General features: G+C 50.8%; 2 protein-coding genes across 2 annotated transcripts; one reads left to right on the top strand and one right to left on the bottom strand.

The window, feature by feature from the left end:
- Window positions 1–6756: 6756 nt before the first annotated feature.
- LOC122154290 (olfactory receptor 14A16-like) lies at window positions 6757–7716 on the top strand. The gene has a single exon (XM_042801634.1). The coding sequence runs from the start codon at window positions 6757–6759 to the stop codon at window positions 7714–7716; it is 960 nt and encodes a 319-aa protein (XP_042657568.1).
- A 4895-nt stretch (window positions 7717–12611) lies between these two features.
- On the bottom strand, window positions 12612–15546 carry LOC116960029 (olfactory receptor 14A16-like; the record flags this gene model as incomplete). The annotated part of the gene is made up of 2 exons (XM_042801633.1): window positions 12612–12992; window positions 14755–15546. Coding segments are annotated over 2 exons (1173 nt in total), but the record flags the coding sequence as incomplete, so codon positions are not given.
- Between the last annotated feature and the right edge of the window lie 1755 nt (window positions 15547–17301).

Below are 17301 nucleotides of genomic sequence, written 5' to 3'. Positions count from 1 at the left end.
GCTGCAGTGGAAGCCACCTCAGCATCATCACCATTCGTGCCACCTGCCCTTGGTCTGTCTCTCCCCTGCCTCTCTGTCCCTAGCTTCTCTCTGCTGGGATGAGTGGTTTTGTGATGCACGCCTTGGCCCCAAATTTCTGGGGCCAGCTGCTGGCCAATCAGGCTCCTGTAGCAGTCGTGGCCTCACAATCACCACCACCATTGGTGTTGCCTTTGCCTGTCTCTCCCCATCCTATCCCTTGACTCCTCATCTCTCCTGCAGCCCATGTTCAACAGCCAAACCCAGCCCCTTTCCTGGACTTTTCCTCTCCCCTGCCCCACGGCTGGACAGAACCAGCCTGGGACGTGGTGTGTTTTGGCTTTGCATTTATTGTGACTTACGCTTGTGATTATGTGTTCCTGTTTTACGAACTGAGCTGCTGTTCCAAACTTCTCTAGCTCATTTTCTAAAATCTGTAGTTCTCTTTCTAAATCTTGCACCTGGCCAATACCTAACTGTAGTTATTTAATCTGTAACCAGAGTCTGTGTCTGTGGACCATAAGATCATCCTCATTTGTGATTAAGACTGTTCCCTTCCTTTGGGAAATTGCTCCTTCAATTTCTTCATGTCTTTTTGTATGTTCTTTAGCATCAGTTCCTCTCAGGAGAAATCTATTTCTGTATGCAACAGCTCAGGGCAAGATTCTCTATTGCTGGGGCAAGTGGAGGAGCCCGAGGAGCCCCTGGGCCAGGAGTCTTTTCCTGGGAGAGGGGCTGGCACAGAGGGGCTTGCTGGCAGGGGACAATAAGGATGCCTGGGAGACCGGAGCAAGGGACACAGGGAGACACTGGCCTCCGTCTCCTCATGCCATGGCTGACCCTCAGCCCTGGGACTGATGGGGAGGCTGAGACACTTCTCTTACCTTTCTTCACTCCCCACACTTGGATGGGCCTCAGGAAACATCCAGGAGCCTGGAGAATGAACAAACCTCCTGGTCCAAGGGAGTGGGGTTATGTGTGACAGTGTGTGTGTGAAAGAGATGAAGAAGATGTGAGGTGTCTGTGTGAAGATTCTTGAGCATCCCCTGAGGGGAAGGATCCCCATTCCCAGGCTATGGGGGTCAGGGCTTGAACATCCTGCATGAGGAAACACATCAAGGGCTTTCACAGTCACCTGAACATTTGATTTTTAGCCCGGCAGCAGTGCCTCTGCCTTCCTGCTTCACCACCCCCAAGGACAGGAACCTTGTCTCCTCATTCCCTCCATGGGCTCTTCAGTGATGGCCCTCGGTGGCGATCACTGACACCCTCAGGAACTTGGAGGGTTCCTGCTGACTCCTACTTCTCTAGAGGCCAGGTCAATCCCTTTCCAGGATCTGCAGTTCAGCAACTTGGCACCAGAGGGGTCATTAACATGAAAAACGGCTGCACAAGAGAAGTCTCTAGGTAAAACAGAATTCCTCAGTTCCCATGTGGTGAATTTGGGTGGTTTCAGGAGTGTAGTCATAGTGTAAATCTTTCCATAATACATATCAATAGGAAACAATATCTTCTTTTTCGATTAGTTCTTACTTTTGTGCTTACACACTAAGAGACATCACCCAACTCCAATTGATACTGATCCTGAACTTCTCCCTATCGAGTCTGAATATAGGGGGAAGTGAAAATGGTGTATATCAGACACTCTCTGGACAGTGTTTGTCCCTACCTCCAACCCCACATGTCTCTCACCAGCCCCCTGGGACTTACAGCACCTTTGTTCCAATCTGAGCTTTCTCCACGACAGGCTGTAGCTGCACGTTTCAGCACACAGACACCAACTCCCACCTGCCATACTTGGGAATCAAGCTATACGCAGACACTGAAGGATGTTTCTTAATTGCCAAAAAAGCAAAACCAAATGCAGGCAGAGTTTAATAAAACATAAAATATACATCTCTGCTGTATATGAAGCCCAACTTCCCTCGTCTGTAGTCCAATTTCCATAGCAGAGATGGCCTTATACCAAAGAAAATCACATTTTCTGTCAAGCAGAGATCCCAAGAACCCCCAGAGCACTCCCTGACCCAGACTCTGTCCATTTTCACTCCCAGCTACTCACACCCTCAAGTCATGAGCTCCCTCGATTCACAGAGGGAAGAAAAGAATCAAAAGAAATGAATCGCCCCCTTTTGCACAGCCAAATCCATACTCAGCCCAGTGTATCAGAGTTACAGATGCATCTTCAGGTAGGCTCTGCAACACCTAGATCCACTCATTTCTCTTTCTCGTCCAACACGCGACAGCTTGAGTGCAATTGTCCAGGCTTCCTCTTCTACTCAAGAGAGAGAAATTTGTTCTCTCAACTGCCTGTCCACCAGGTACCCCTCCAGAAAGTCTCCCATCAGCCCAGGGTCACATTTCCCTCTCCCATGTCAGGGTTTCATCTACCCTCATGTATCTTGGAGGTGGTGGCCACAATTTTGTGATCAATTGCATCAAATCTGGAGTGAAGATATTAGGCAAAAGTTTCAACATTTCCAGAAAAGTCCTTGGTGCAATCAGTGTGTAAGAGGAGTTCATTTTCAGAACTTTGACATTGTTCTGTACATTCCCGTAAATATTTTCATAGGCCATGGACAAGAACGAGCAAGCTGATGACACTTTCTTTCCCCTATGTATAGACAGATTGATAAATCTTGTTCTTTTGGACAGGTGACATTTGAGTTTGCTCAAGTAGCCCCTGATTTGATTCCTCTCCACCTTCGTCTGTTTTCCTCCAGATGCCTGCCTTGAGGCACAATGGCTTAGGAGAACTTGGTGAAAGATGAGGCAAAGAGGACATGAAGTATCTCAGCTCTCTCGCCATCTACGTGTGATAGAAATAGGACAGGGAAGTGCAGTCCTGGATAGATTCAGGTTAATTTTACTGCTGTTTTCTCTGCTAGGGATGGACATCATTGGATGTGGAGGTGATCTGCATGAACAACTAGGTTCTGCTGACAGGCCCGGTGTGAAAATTGTTGGTCATTTCCTTGACTGCATCTTCAAGGGGGTGGGTAATGTTTGTTGGAGATAAAACCCAACAGTCTGAGAAGATAAACACTTGTGTGGAGTCCGCAGTGTGATGTGCCTGGTGTTCCTGGACTGCTCTCCATCTCCTGGATAGAGAAGGGACAGACCTTGCCACGCTGCAGTGGTGGCAGTCGGTGGCTTGCACAGCAGCCCCGAATCTGTCTGCAGTGCTGTGCGGGGGGTCTGTGACAGCCCCGATCTGGAGGGAGATTGCTTGCATGTATAGTACCAGTGCTGTCCCAGCCAACCCCATGGAGCTGTGTGAGAGAGCCTTGGCACCTCACGTAACACTGGAAGCCCCTGTTTGGCATTAAACAGCATAAATGCCCTAAGATTGGTGAAGTAATGTGGAGGTGTTCATGAGACCACTGTTGTGGGGATCAAGTAAATTCAGCTGATGGAAAAGACAGAGAGAAACTGAGCTCTCCCAAATGTACATGACTCCATTTGCTCAGAGGAATCCTTGCACAGCCTGCCCGGAACAAAACAGACAGTGGCAGAGTCACTTGTACTAAATGTGGGCATCTGCTGTCATTGCTGTTGGCCAAAGATGTTCCCCTTCAGACACCAAGAAGATGCCCCCAGATGCTGTCCTGTCTCTCAGCATTGCTCCATTAGAGCTTGCAGTATTCTGCACATTTCTTGGAACACCTCCTGACCCTCAGATATCTCTAACTGTGTCTGAACAGCTCACTCCTGATCTCCATCTCTATCATGACCTGAGATGACAAAAGGAGGTCAGCTACAGGTGACTCCCAATAAGTGTCTGGATGTCCTATGTAATGATAGGACAATAAAAGCTGATTATAGGAACCAAATTGTAATTTGTTAGGAGAAATGGCAGTGCTGGAAAGTAGTGCCTCTCCCAGCTGAGGGAGAAATTATCAGTGATTGCATGAGGCTGTGTCACAGCAGGTTCCCCTGGAGCCCCAGGGACAGCTGGAGGGAGCCCAGAGGGGCCACAGCAAGTGGCACCTTGGGCTGTTGCTGTGGTGCTGAGCTGGGCCGGGCTCCTGGGCCGGAGGGAGCTCCTGGCAAGTGGGCAGCGCTGCAGAGAGACAGCTCTGCCCAGGAGCAGCTCCTCTGCAAAGCGCAGCAGGGCTGGGGGCACTGCCTGCAGGCACCCAGGGCAGAGCAGCGAGGCACACACAGCTTCAAGGCAGCCTGGGCTGGGAGGGCAGAGGAGATCTCACTGCAGGAGAAATCTTCATAGGCCTCTATGTGGTAAGTGTCTGGGAGCAGGGCAATGCAGCTGCGGTTCCTGGGAGGGTCTCCTAAAGCTGTCATAACCCTCAGCCTATGGGATCTGTCAGGAGGACTCCCAGTCCAGGGGCGCATGTCAGACAAATGTGAAGGGGTGAAGCCAGGGTGTGCACCCAGAGCTGCTCATGGTGTTTCAGGGGGACTCTTCCAGAGGAAGATCATAGCAGAGGCTACCTTAAGTGCTTTCTGTTTCCTGCTGTTTCTGGGAAAAGGGAAAAGGAGCTGCTACACTTGGAGAGGGAGACAGAGATATGAACCATTATAGCAAGTGATCAGTAGGTCTGGTAGGAACCACATAAACTGCTTTTACCCACTCCTCTACCTACAGAGAGCACCCGCATAATTTTTTTTTTTTCTCCTCATCAATGTTTGTCTAACCTGCTCCTTACTGCCTGCAAATGGGGAGAGGCACTGAGTGAGTGCCTGAAACTGGGAGGTCTCTTCAGGTCAGAGCTGAGCATGCAGCAGTTGCTGATGAAGTCTGTCATCTCTGATAGGAAAGGAATTTGAGGACAGAGAGAGTTCTGGGCAGGCACAGCTGCAGGCAGCAGGGACATGGGCAGAGAGCTATAGGAAACTGCAACCATAAATGTCATGGGAGGAAGAATTTGTAAATCTCCCTGTCATCCCCTCCAATGCAGACACCTTCCTCTGAGAAACCCCTCAGATCAGTAGGTCTTTGAGGAACCTGATAAAGCCCCTTCACCCAATCCTTTGACTACAAAATCCCTTTGCTTTTGTGGTCTCTTCAGCATTGTGGTCTCTTCTGACCTGTTCCTTAGGACTCTACAACACAGAGCTGTCCCTTGGCAGTGTCCTGCTGCCAGGAGGGGTCTGCAGGGCAGAGCTGAGCACACTGTGGGTGGGATGGGGGCTGGAAGCACTGACATGGAGGTGACATGGGGACACAGAAACTGCTACATCCAGAGACAGCCCCAGGCAGCAGAGACATGGGCAGGGGATGAAAGTGCTGACAGCAAAGGCTGGGAGTGGGGATTTGGCCACCTCCCTGTCACACCTTCAGTGAACATGGTTTTCCCCAGACAACACTCCCTGGTCTCCTCTCCCACCCAGTAGAGTCTCTGCCCTCAGGGCTGTGGGGACCGGGGCAGGAGCTGCCTCCTCTGCAGCCCGAGCTCCAGCACAGCAGAGGTCCATCTCTCCTGCCACGTGCCCATTTCCCCTTTCTGAAGGGGCCGAGAGTGACTGCCCTGGGCTTTTGCTGCCTGGGAGGTACTGTTCTCTGCTGGGTAAGCAGAAGGCTTTCCTGAGTGCCTGGCTGTCTCACCTCTCCTTGTTTCCCTCAGCAGGAGAGCCATGCAGATTTTCTTTATTTCTCCACCGATTTGTGCTGCTTTTCTTCCTTCTCTTGGGTTCCCTGCAAATAATGGTGCTGGTGTGGCACCAGGCGTAGGGATGCTGAGCTCCTATTTTGATACTGACCCAGAGGGTGCTGCCCTGGAGGTGTGTGCATGGGCCCAAGGTGCCCGAGCCCTCTCTTCACTTTCCAGGCTTGAGGCAGTGCTCTCAGTGGTTGGGCAATGAGGCACCGCTCTCCATAAGAGATGTCACCTTAATTCGCCTGATTATGCTGGATGCAGAGTCCTGTGGGGGTGCAGACATGGCTCCAGAAGGGCACAGCTCTCATGTAGGACCCTGGTGATGTCTGAGAGCCCCTGATCTACCCATGTGAATCAGCATTCTTGCCCTGGATAGAGGTTTACACAGAGAGCAATGGGGAGATGGGGAATTGATAAGGGTGACCAACAACATTTCCCAAATGGGATGGGGGTGTCTGAAGACTAAAGCATTGTGTAGTGGCACATATTTTCTGCACCTTACTTTCCACCTTCACCTGCAGAAGAAAATGTCCTTCAGAGTTTTTTACCTGCTGATAACCATATAGTACAGATGGTACAGGGATGAGAAGATGGCATCTACCTCACCAAAACAGGAACTTCTGTATTGAGTTGGGACTGCTCTGCCTGCACATGCCTATTTCTTTCCCTTGCCCAGCATAGGAGCTGATGGTGTCTGATTCTGAGAGGGATTCCTCTTGCCAAGGACTGTATAGTAGGAGGAGATGTTTCCCTTTCATCTCCTTCGAGAAACAGCTGGCATGCAGGCTAATTTCATCTCTCTGTGTGGTGAATAAGGAATAGCCACAGACTCTCTGAACTGAATTCCTCTCACTCAGCCCAGGGAAGCCCTCCCCAGGCACTCTCCCTGCAAAGACACTGGGCTGTTGTTACCTCCACGTGTCACTGCTCTAGAGCAGGGATGATCCATCAGGATCTCATGGTGCCGCTCTGCAGGGCACACTCAGCCAGCACCACCCAGAGCTCCAGCCAGGGAGTCTGTGGGCTTTTGGGTGGTGAAGCGAGTTCTGCTCATAAAAGCTTCTTTTAATATTTGTATGTCTTTTCCTCCTTGGGCTGACTCCATATTAAAAGGGAAAAAATGTCCAATGTCAGCTCCATCACCCAGTTCCTCCTCCTGGCATTTGCAGACAGACGGGAGCTGCAGCTCCTGCACTTCTGGCTCTTCCTGGGCATCTACCTGGCTGCCCTCCTGGGCAACAGCCTCATCATCACCGCCATCGCCTGTGACCACCACCTCCACACCCCCATGTACTTCTTCCTCCTCAACCTCTCCCTGCTCGACCTGGGATCCATCTCCACCACTCTCCCCAAAGCCATGGGCAATTCCCTCTGGAACACCAGAGACATCTCCTACTTGGGATGTGCTGCACAGCTCTTTTTCTTTGTCTTCTTTGCTACAGCAGAGTTTTATTTTCTCACCGCCATGTCCTATGATCGCTATGTTGCCATCTGCCAACCCCTGCACTACGGGACCCTCCTGGGCAGCAGAGCTTGTGTCCACATGGCAGCAGCTGCCTGGGGCACTGGGCTGCTCTATTCTCTCCTGCACACTGCCAACACATTTTCCCTACCCTTCTGCCAAGGCAATGCTGTGGAACAGTTCTTCTGTGAAATCCCCAAGATCCTCAAGCTTTCCTGCTCAGACTCCGACCTCAGGGAAGCTGGGCTTCTTGTGGTTAGTGCCTGTTTATTTTTTGTTGGTTTCATTTCCATCGTGTTGTCCTATGTGCTGATCTTCAGGGCCGTGCTGAGGATCCCCTCTGAGCAGGGACGGCACAAAGCCTTTTCCACGTGTCTCCCTCACATGGCCATGCTCTCCTTGTTTATCAGCACTGGCACGTTTACCTACCTGAAGCCCCCCTCCATCTCCTCCGCAACCCTGGACCTGGTGCTGTCATTTCTGTACTCAGTGGTGCCTCCAGCAGTGAACCCCCTCATCTACAGCATGAGGAACAAGGAGCTGAAGGATGCCCTGAGGAAGCTGTTTTCATGGACATTTTTCAGCAGTGATAAACTCCCCATTTCTCTCTGGAAATGATTTCCAATATATCCCACACCAGGCCTCAGGGTTGGTTTGGTTTTTTTTTTTTTTTTTTTTCATGTATTAGTATTATAATTATTGATAATACTTCTATTATTATCATAATCAACTTCATTATCATTATGTTCCCACTATGTTCCCATTGTGTCCATCCCACTTCTGCAGAAGCATTAATCTTTTCTGTTTCCGCTGGAGCCCATGTAAATGTATTTTGAACTCTCTCACAGCATCTCTATAATAAAATCAGATCTCAGCAGTAGAACATTTGAAGTCTGGGCTCTTCTTCCAATGTGGATGTGAACAATAGGACCAGGGAATTACATTCTGAAAAGAGACTTTTTGGTTATGATTCTCCATGGCTTCAGGAGCAAAGAGCTTCCAGACACCTTGTGACCTGTTGAGACTGACCTCTGCACTCCGCTGTCAGCACTTGTGACAGTGAAGATGGTGAGTGGGCACTGAGGTACATACTCAGGCCTGTCCCACATGGGAGGTGGCAGGTGATGTCCTTCAGGAGGGGAACCTGAAGCTCGATGGAGAGCATGGGGGGTCTCCAGGGACACTGTGTGACTGGGGTGACCAGGGAATGGAGCCCCACAAAGTGTGAGATTCTCTGAGGTCGAGTCACCCAAAAGTTTAGTCCCAGTATCCACAGGAGAACGTGGATTCTGAAATCCCAGGAGATGGGGAAGGGAGGCTGGTGAGTGATTCATGTCACCATTAGTAAAGTACAGCTGATAGAGCTAGAGATAGACCTGGTGCCTTTGGAAATGCTCCACGGTCCCTCCAAGCACCACTGTCAGGGCCTCGGGAATCCATCCAGCCCGCACACCCCACGTGGTCCTCAGTGATGTCACAGCCCCACAGGGAACCCCCATCTCACAGAGTTCCCTGTGATGTCACTGCCCAGGCAGGGACCCCCCCACTCCAGTGATGTCACAAACCAACGGGGAACCACTCCCACCTTGAAGGATTCGCTATGTGAGAAGTAACGGTAGAATTTTGCTTTCGCTAACAGTAATGAAAGAGGTACTTTTATTGAATTAGGCTAAAGCTGTTATTAAATTAGTGTTGCTAAAATTATAACAGTTGAGCACGCCTTTTTTGATCAGAGGTCAGGCATAGGGTTGGGCATTGTGGGGAGCTGGGCAAGCAGGAGGATGGGAGGTGTGTCTGTGGTTAGGTATCTTGTAAAGAGGAATGAAAGCCAGCAGAAAAGGGTTAAGCGAAGAACTCCTGATGAAGTGGAACCTGGACTTCATCCCCTCCACCAACCCCCCCACACTCAGAGGACCACCGACACCAACTGGAAATGCCAAAGAAGAGGGGGGGGAAGGAAAGCGAGTGGAGTTGTTGCTTGGCTTGGTTGTGTTGCATTGTTCTTTGTTTGATTTCATGTTTAAACCGAACAGTTACATATAACACTGTGGATGCCTCCCCCGCTCAGCAGCTGCCTGTTTTGTGATAAGAAGTACTGAAGCAGTGGAAAAGTACAGAGAGAGAGAGACAGCCTCAGAGAAACCAAGGAAAAGGAACTGCGCGGGTGCAAAAAGGAGGACTGGAACTATAAAAAGAAGCCCCTGCTGGGGCAGGTTGTGCCATTGTGCCCAGCGCTGTATTCTTTGCTCCACTGACTCTGTCCCCAATAAAACATATTTTGAAATATACGTGGGCTTGTTTCTCACAACTGGGGGCTCCCCCGGGATACAGAATTCATCACCCCCAGCCTCTCTCACTGGCCACTTCCAGCACTGGCTGCTCACCCAGGTTTATGGGTGAGCGTTGCTGCTAAACCATCTCCATCCTCCTGCTGGTCTCAGTGCCTGTATGGGGGGACCAGCCAGCCCTGCCCGGCCTCTCTTCTGGTGCAGACCCTGGCAGACTGAAGAGAAGGGCGGTCTGTGAATCCCCACAGGGGACACAGCTGGGGTATGGAAAGGGTTGGATAATGGGGGAGTCTGCAAAATGTACGTTATGAGGTTATGTCCTGCCAGGGCTATGGGGGGGACGATGAACTGATTGCTCTCATGGACAACGTAATGGGGGGAACTTCAGAAACACCTGAATACACCAATAAGCCCATGGCACTTTCATTCCCTCTTCAAAAATATAGACTTATACATCCATTTCTAAACCACATTTCCTATTTATATTTTGAATGGAGAAATTGTTTCCAAGACATATTTCTATTAAGACATTTAATGTCTCCATTGCATCTAAACAGAGCTGAGAGCAATGGAGGTTGAAGAGGTTACATAGAGCCCACTAGTGTTTCCTTGCTATCAAGCAAAGAAAGCATTTGTAGCATTTTCCTCATATGTCCCCTGGGTTTGAGCTGGCCAAATCTGTATGGGGTGGACAATGAGTTCAATGTACTCAGGGTTGTCAGGAAAGGCAGGCCTTGCCACAACAGTGGTCAAACTTTCCGGCAGTTCAGAAGTTACAGCCTCATTTGAGTACTGGTTTAGCAATGCTTCCTCCCTGAAGTGCCTGGGGAGAGCTGAGCTGTGCCTGGATCCTTGAAGGAACTGTTGGTGCTATAATCTCCAGGTCACAGTGCAGAGCAGGGGGCTTTTTTTTTTTTTTTTTTTTTTTTTTTGCTGCTGGTGCATCACTGAATCAGCAAAGGGAAGGGGCAGAGCAGGGCATTAGGTCTGAGTAAGGGTTTGCAGAGAGATCACGGAAGGGATGATGTGGTGGGGTAGAAGCAGAGAGTGAGGCCCCAAGGTCTTTGTTCCCAGGCACCATCAGCACAGAGGTCAACCGTCATGCTGAGCATTGCAGGTGGGTGCTGGATGTCCCGAGTCAGGGAACTGCTGATTTTGCTGTGGGTGTTTGGGCAGTGAAAGTGTGTGAGTGAGAGCTGAGTCTCAGCCCTGTCTTGTGCTGCACATGTCCCCAGCCCAGCTCCCTCTTTCCCCCGATACCCTGAGACCCAGTAACTTCCAGCAGAGATGCTGGGGAGGGGCTGGTGGTGCTGAGTTCCAGCTGGGCTGGGCTGTGTTGGAGCCAGCCCGGGCACTCACCCACCTCAGCTGGGATGGGGGAAAAGTCAGTGCAGGGTCTTTGGCGCCAGACCACCTGAGCCCTTCTCCTCCCACAGGACTCTGTCTTTTATTAGCTTTCTTTTTCTCTCCCTTCCTCACCATTCCACAAGCTCAGACCCTCAGCTTTCTGACATGGACTCTCACTCGTCCAGTGGGGAGGGCTGGAGGCTTTACTCATCCTTGTCAGCTCTGCCAAAGCTGTTTGTCCTTCTCTCTTCCAGAAGTAAAACTTTCCCTGTTGGGAGTTGGGTTTGACAACACTGAGAGCACCATGTATTTCAAGGAGCACAGCTGGTGAGGCTGCTTCTCAGGCAGGCACTTTCCCTGGCTGTGCCCTCAGGCATGTCCCGGGCATCGCCCATGGCCCTGAGCCTGCTACTCTCCCACCTCAGCCCCAGGCACCCCCAGGACACCCCACCCAGTGCCCGGCAGTGCTGAGCAGGGAGCCCTGCGAGCACAGCTGGCTGTACCAGGTCCTGCTGCTGGGCTGGATGTACAGGGGGGCAGTCCCAAAGCCCTGGGGACCCTGTGCCGAGGAGGTGAGCATGGGGAGTGAGTGGTCCTCACTGGCATTTTCCTTCCTCCTTGCACAAAGTCTCTCATGAGATTTCTGCTTGATGCACAGTTGTGTTTTTTTTTTTTTTTTTTTTTTTTTTTCTCTTTGTTTCTCACCTTTTCTTTTACTGTCTCACACACAGTTTGGGCTCAAGCATCCTCTGTCATGATCTCATTGAACAGTCCCTTTGTCTGAGCAGGTAACTCATGACCTGCTCCTTGTCAATGCAAGAAATTGGCCTGCTCAGGGCAGGAATGCTCTCCTCAGAAGGGCAGCATTTCTCCTCAGAAGAGCTGAGACCACTCACCCAGCACTGTGCTCAGCCTTCTCCCAGTTGGAGAAAGGACATCTGCCTTGATCTTTTCACAGAAACAATTTATTTCAAAACATGGCACTGGTTTTCCTTGTCAGAGCACAGAGGATCTCAGTTCTAAACAGCTATTCTGGTCATGTTGAGAATCTCCTGAGCACAGAAAAGCAGGATGGCAAAATGTGAGCAAATGCAGATGATGTTTGCATTCCAGGACGAGGAAGAGGCAGCTCCATGGGGCAAGTCAGCCCTGTGGTCAGAGGGAATACTCTTGGGACAAGTGGGTTTCTCTGGTCCTGAAGAATCCAGATACCTTCTTTGAGGTTAGAGAGAGACAAAAATATACTATAAACAATGCTAGAGTATGAAATTTTTGTTTCTTTGCATATTTTTAAACCATATTTCCATCCAATCTCTTCTTCCACTTAGTGCAGAAATACAGGTGTTTTGTCACAGGCCTCCTTCCTGGCAAGTAGGGAAAGAAAGATAATCAAAGCTGTATGGAAAAATGGGAAGAGGAGAATCAGACATCACCCAAGGAGTTCCTGCTTCTTAGAAAGGGGAATGTGCCCTCACTCCAGACTCCACTCTTCCTCCTATCACTCATCATGTCTGTGATTGGGCACATGCTCATCATTGTTTTGATGGTGTCAGAGCATCATCTGCACACCCCCCCGTACTTCTTCTGGGGTAATCTGTCCTCCTTGGAGACCTGCTACAGCTCCACCCTCCTGCCCTGGCTGCTGGCCAGCTTGCTGAATGGGGACGGGACCATTTCTGCTCACAGCTGTATGGCTCAGCTCCACTGCTCTGGCTGCTTTGCAACTACCGAGTGTTACCTGCGGGCCATGATGGCCTATGATTGGGATCTGGGCACGTGCCAGCCCCTGCTCTATGCAGGCTTCATGACCTGGAAGGTCTGCCTTCAGCTGGTGGTTGCACCTTGGCTACGTTGGTGTGTGCAACAGTCCCAGTCTTCTTATCCCAGCTGAAGTTCTGTGGCCCCAGCGCAACTGACCACTTGTTCTGTGACCTCTCTGCTGGAGATTGCCTGCAGTGGCACCAGCGTGGTCACACTCACATCCTTCATCCTCTCTTTCCTGAGCGTTGTCTTCCCTTTCCTGTTTGCTTTTGCATCCCATGTGTGCATCATAGCTGCCATCCTGAGGATCCCATCCAGCATGGGCAGCAGAAGGCCTTCTCCTCCCACTCCTCTCCCCTCATTGTCGTCTCTCTTCTCTCCTGCACCCTCCTCACTGTCTACCTGCTGCCCAGAACAGCCCCGCTGAGGCAGCTCAACAAAGTGCTCTCCCTCTTCTGCCACTGTCCTCACGCCCCGGTCAATCCCCTCGTCTACAGCCTGCGGAACAGGGAGGTCAGGGAGGACATGAGGAAAGCTCTCAGGAAAGACAAGGCCTGCACCCAGGGTGCACAGTAATGTTCCACCTGCAGGGATGAATGCTTTGTGCTTCTGTTTTATCTCAGTAGGGAGGCCTTGGGCAGGCCTATGGTGTCCAATGCCCCAAACATTGTTTTAGGAGGGTGTGATATTGAGCACGTCTGTGGGATGGGAAAGGTCGAGACATTTCCTTTTAGAGAGGTCATAGAATCAGAATCAGAATGGTTTGGGTTCGAGGGGACCTTTAGAGGTCACCTGGTCCAATCCCCCTGCAATAAGCAGGGACATCTTCAACTAGAGCTGGTTAATCAGAGCCCTGTCCAACCTGACCTGGAATCATTCCAGGCATGGGGCATCTATCATCGTTCTGGACAATGTGTTCCAGGGTTTCACCAATCTCATTGTAAAAACTTTCTTCCTTATATCTAGTCTGAATCTGTTCCCTTTTAGTTCAATACACCTACACACAGGGCTGTTCAGAGACACGAGTCCTTCCCTTGCACACGCAGAGGCAGTGCACTGCAGGAGCCATAGTGTCTCTCTGAACTCCTGCTGCCACCCCCAGAGGCTGGGAGGCACCTCAGCCCTGCGCTGCTCGCCCTGCTCTGCACCCGTGGGAGATGCCCCGAGGCACGAGGAATGGACACAGGGACCGTGGTTCAGGGAAGCACCTCCCAGTGCTGCATTCAGGGGGTTCCCCAGGGGATGTGACTCTCTACATGAAGTGACCTCAAGACACAGTCAGTGTCACAGGCCTTCATGGCACCCCCAGGAATAGCTGATGGATTTTGTGCTCACTCAGATTTATTTCAACACACACACATGATGTGCAGGTTTATGGTTTGTAAAATGCAAAGTTGAACTTCTGACATAATCATTTGGTGTCACTCTGTCGAAGGATAAACAGCCTCTCTGTGCTGCAGTGAGAGGCCCGTGCTGTAAATGGTGGTGTTATTGTATGGTCTGTGACAATTGCCATGGGGCAGCTTCCCCGGGGTGCCCAGCGCACATGGGCACAGGTTAGTCCCCACTTTGCTGTTCCTTCAGGTCTCTCACAGGAGCCTGGCTGTACGAGGACATTGCTGTTTGCCCCCACCCTGCACACACAGACACACACTTCCACTCCTCACTGGTGGTTTCTCTCCTGGGCTATTTCCTGGGCATGGTCTTGAAAGCAACTCTGGAAGCAGACCTAAGCCTTCATGCACTGCCCAGAGAAGATCCCCCTGTCTGATGGAAACGCTGTCATGAAGGCCAGCTCTGTCACAGAAGTGCCCACTGCCTGTCCCTGCCTGCAGTTAAAGGACTGCCACACCGTGGGACAGTGACCACAGCACAAAACCACTCAACATCTTAGACCAATACAAGGGCTGACCTAGCAGGACCAGAGAATGACTTGGAGGAAGGATCTCAAAGCATGTCTCTACAGTGTCCTTTATTTTGTTTAACCACAATGAGAGCATGGATCCTCATTTACACAGACTCTGGGTCACACAAAAGATTAATAGATACTTAATGAGAACAGGGAAAAATAATGACACTTTTTAGCAGAGAACATAACGTAAAGTAAAACAAAGAAAACAAAAAAAATCAACCCCCAAAAGACCCAACAAAAAGCTACAGACTGGGATCCTGTATGCAATCAGTTACACTTAGAGTTGTTTACAGAAGACACATATTTTATTGTTTCTGAAATTCATCCTGTTACCAGTTTCCTCAGGGCATCCTTCATCTCCTGGTTCCTCATGCTGTAGATGAGGGGGTTCACTGCTGGAGGCACCACCGAGTACAGAACGGACAGCACCAGGTCCAGGAATGGGGAGGAGATGGAGGGGGGTTTCAGGTAAGCAAAAAATGAAGTGCTGATAAAGAGGGAGAGCACAGCCAGGTGAGGCAGGCACGTGGAAAAGGCTTTGTGCCGTCCCTGCTCAGAGGGGATCCTCAGCACGGCCCTGAAGATCTGCACATAGGAAAAAAGAATGAAAAAAAAACACCCAAAAGCTAAACAGACACTAAGCACAATAATCACAAATTCCCTGAGGTCGGAGTCTGAGCAGGAGAGCTTGAAGATCTGGGGGATTTCACAGAAGAACTGGTCCACAACATTGCCTCCACAGAAGGGTAAGGAAAATGTGTTGGCAGTGTGCAGGAGAGAATAGAGCAACCCAGTGCCCCAGGCAGCTGCTGCCATGTGGACACAAGCTCTGCTGCCCAGGAGGGTCCCGTAGTGCAGGGGTTGGCAGATGGCAACATAGCGATCATAGGACATGGCGGTGAGAAAATAAAACTCTGCTGTTAACATGAAGACAACAAAAAAGACCTGTGCAGCACATCCCAAGTAGGACATGTCCCTGGTGTCCCAGAGGGAATTGGCCATGGCTTTGGGAACAGTGGTGGAGATGGATCCCAGGTCGAGCAGGGAGAGGTTGAGGAGGAAGAAGTACATGGGGGTGTGGAGGTGGTGGTTGCAGGCGATGGTGGTGATGATGAGGCCGTTGCCCAGGAGGGCAGCCAGGTAGATGCCCAGGAAGAGCCAGAAGTGCAGGAGCTGCAGCTCCCGTCTGTCTGTGAATGCCAGGAGGAGGAAGTGGGTGATGGAGCTGCCATTGAAAATTTGCTTCCACTGGTCATTGGGCATTGTCCATGGAGGAAAAGACATTGAGAAGTTAGGGTAGACTTCTCTGAGATAAAATCTGCTCTGTATCTCTCAGCAACTGACTCTTCCTTTCAACCAAGACCTTTGGCCAGTCCCTCCTGTGAGCTCTGGTTGGTGCTGGCTGAGGGTGCCCCATGGAGCAGGGGCTCTGCTGTGAGCTCTGGAGGAGTCGGTAGGGCTGGACAGTTATAAATAAATCAGAACACTGATAATCATACATTAAATCCACTTGTATTATCAAAGAGGTTTACAGTACTGTTTCTCCCATTTCACCTGACTGCAGGGTGGAAACATGGGGATTTAATTTTTTACTGTTCTAGTTGCACCACTATAACTGAGGAGTGGTTTCAAGGCAGAAATTCTTGGCATTTCTGCTGAACTCCTACTGGAACATTGTGTTTCTTGAGTGGCCAAGGGGCTGTCCTGAAATTCAGAGTGAGGTGAGGCATTCTGTCCCTCAACCCTGGTCTCATCTGCCCTGTGCTGGCACTGCTTTGGGCTGGATGATGATAGACACAGCTGTTCCCCACAGAAACAGGGCACTGCTGGGACTAGAGGAATCCAGTCTCCAAGCACAGCTCTCCAAAGCCCTCAGCCTCTCTCATCACACCTGAGGAGGATCTCAGCTCTCCCCTCCCAGCCAGGGACACAGAGGGCTCATTGCAGCTGCCTGTGTGCAGATGCCCAGCAGCATTTCCATGGCCTTAGCACTGAGGTGTTTCCTCCCTGGGGCTGCTGGATAACACAGAGATGCCCTGGGAAAGCTGTGCCCACCTGGAGAGAAACCTGCAGCCCAGCACGATCCCCTCAGAGCAAGAGTTGAATGTCCTAAAGAGTGAGTGTTCTGAATGGAGTATTGTGTCCTTTGTTTTGCCCTGAGCCCACAGATTATGAGGAGACTTTACTCCCATGGACACATCTGCACAGCAGGACCCACAGGGTTGGGCTCTGAACTGCAGCTTAAGCCCAGCTCCCCATCCCAGCAAGTCCAGGGATGACAGTAAGGGGAGCAGATACAGGAGGGGGAAAATGGACAAATACTACAGAGCTGGTGCTACTGGAGGCAGAAGGGGACAGGCGGTTAGGTATTTGCTAAGTTTTTTTCCTTCAAAGCTGAGGCTGCTGGGAAGGTGCCCCATGGCCTTCAAGGCAGAGACTGTGTTGAGTGGGAGGGGACAGCAAGGGGTTGCTCCATGGAAGGCATCTGCAATGTAGGGGATGGCAGCGAGGTGCCTAAATCCCCCCTCTCACTGCATTCCTGACAGCAACTCCATCTCCCTCCCTGCCCATGTCTCTGGTACCTGGGGCTGTCCCTGATGAGACCTACTTTTTTGTCCCCTTATCTCCTCCCTGTCACTGCTTCCAGCCCCCATCCCACGCACAGTGTGCTCAGCTCTGCCCTGCAGACCCCTCCTGGCAGCAGGACACTGCCCAGGGACAGCTCTGTGTTGTAGAGTCCTAAGGAGCAGATCAGATAAATGCCGAAGAGACCACAAAAGCAAAGGGATTTTGTAGTCAAAGGATTAGGTGAAGAGGCTTTATCAGGTTCCTCAAAGACCTACTGATCTGAGGGCTTTCTCAGAGAAAGGTGTCTGCATTGGAGGGGATGACAGG

Source organism: Tyto alba, unplaced genomic scaffold, assembly GCF_018691265.1.
Source record: "Tyto alba isolate M040663 unplaced genomic scaffold, T.alba_DEE_v4.0 Super-Scaffold_37, whole genome shotgun sequence".
NCBI lineage: Eukaryota > Metazoa > Chordata > Aves > Strigiformes > Tytonidae > Tyto > Tyto alba.
Note: the sequence above shows the minus strand (reverse complement) of the source record. Positions and strands in the feature narration are given on the sequence as shown.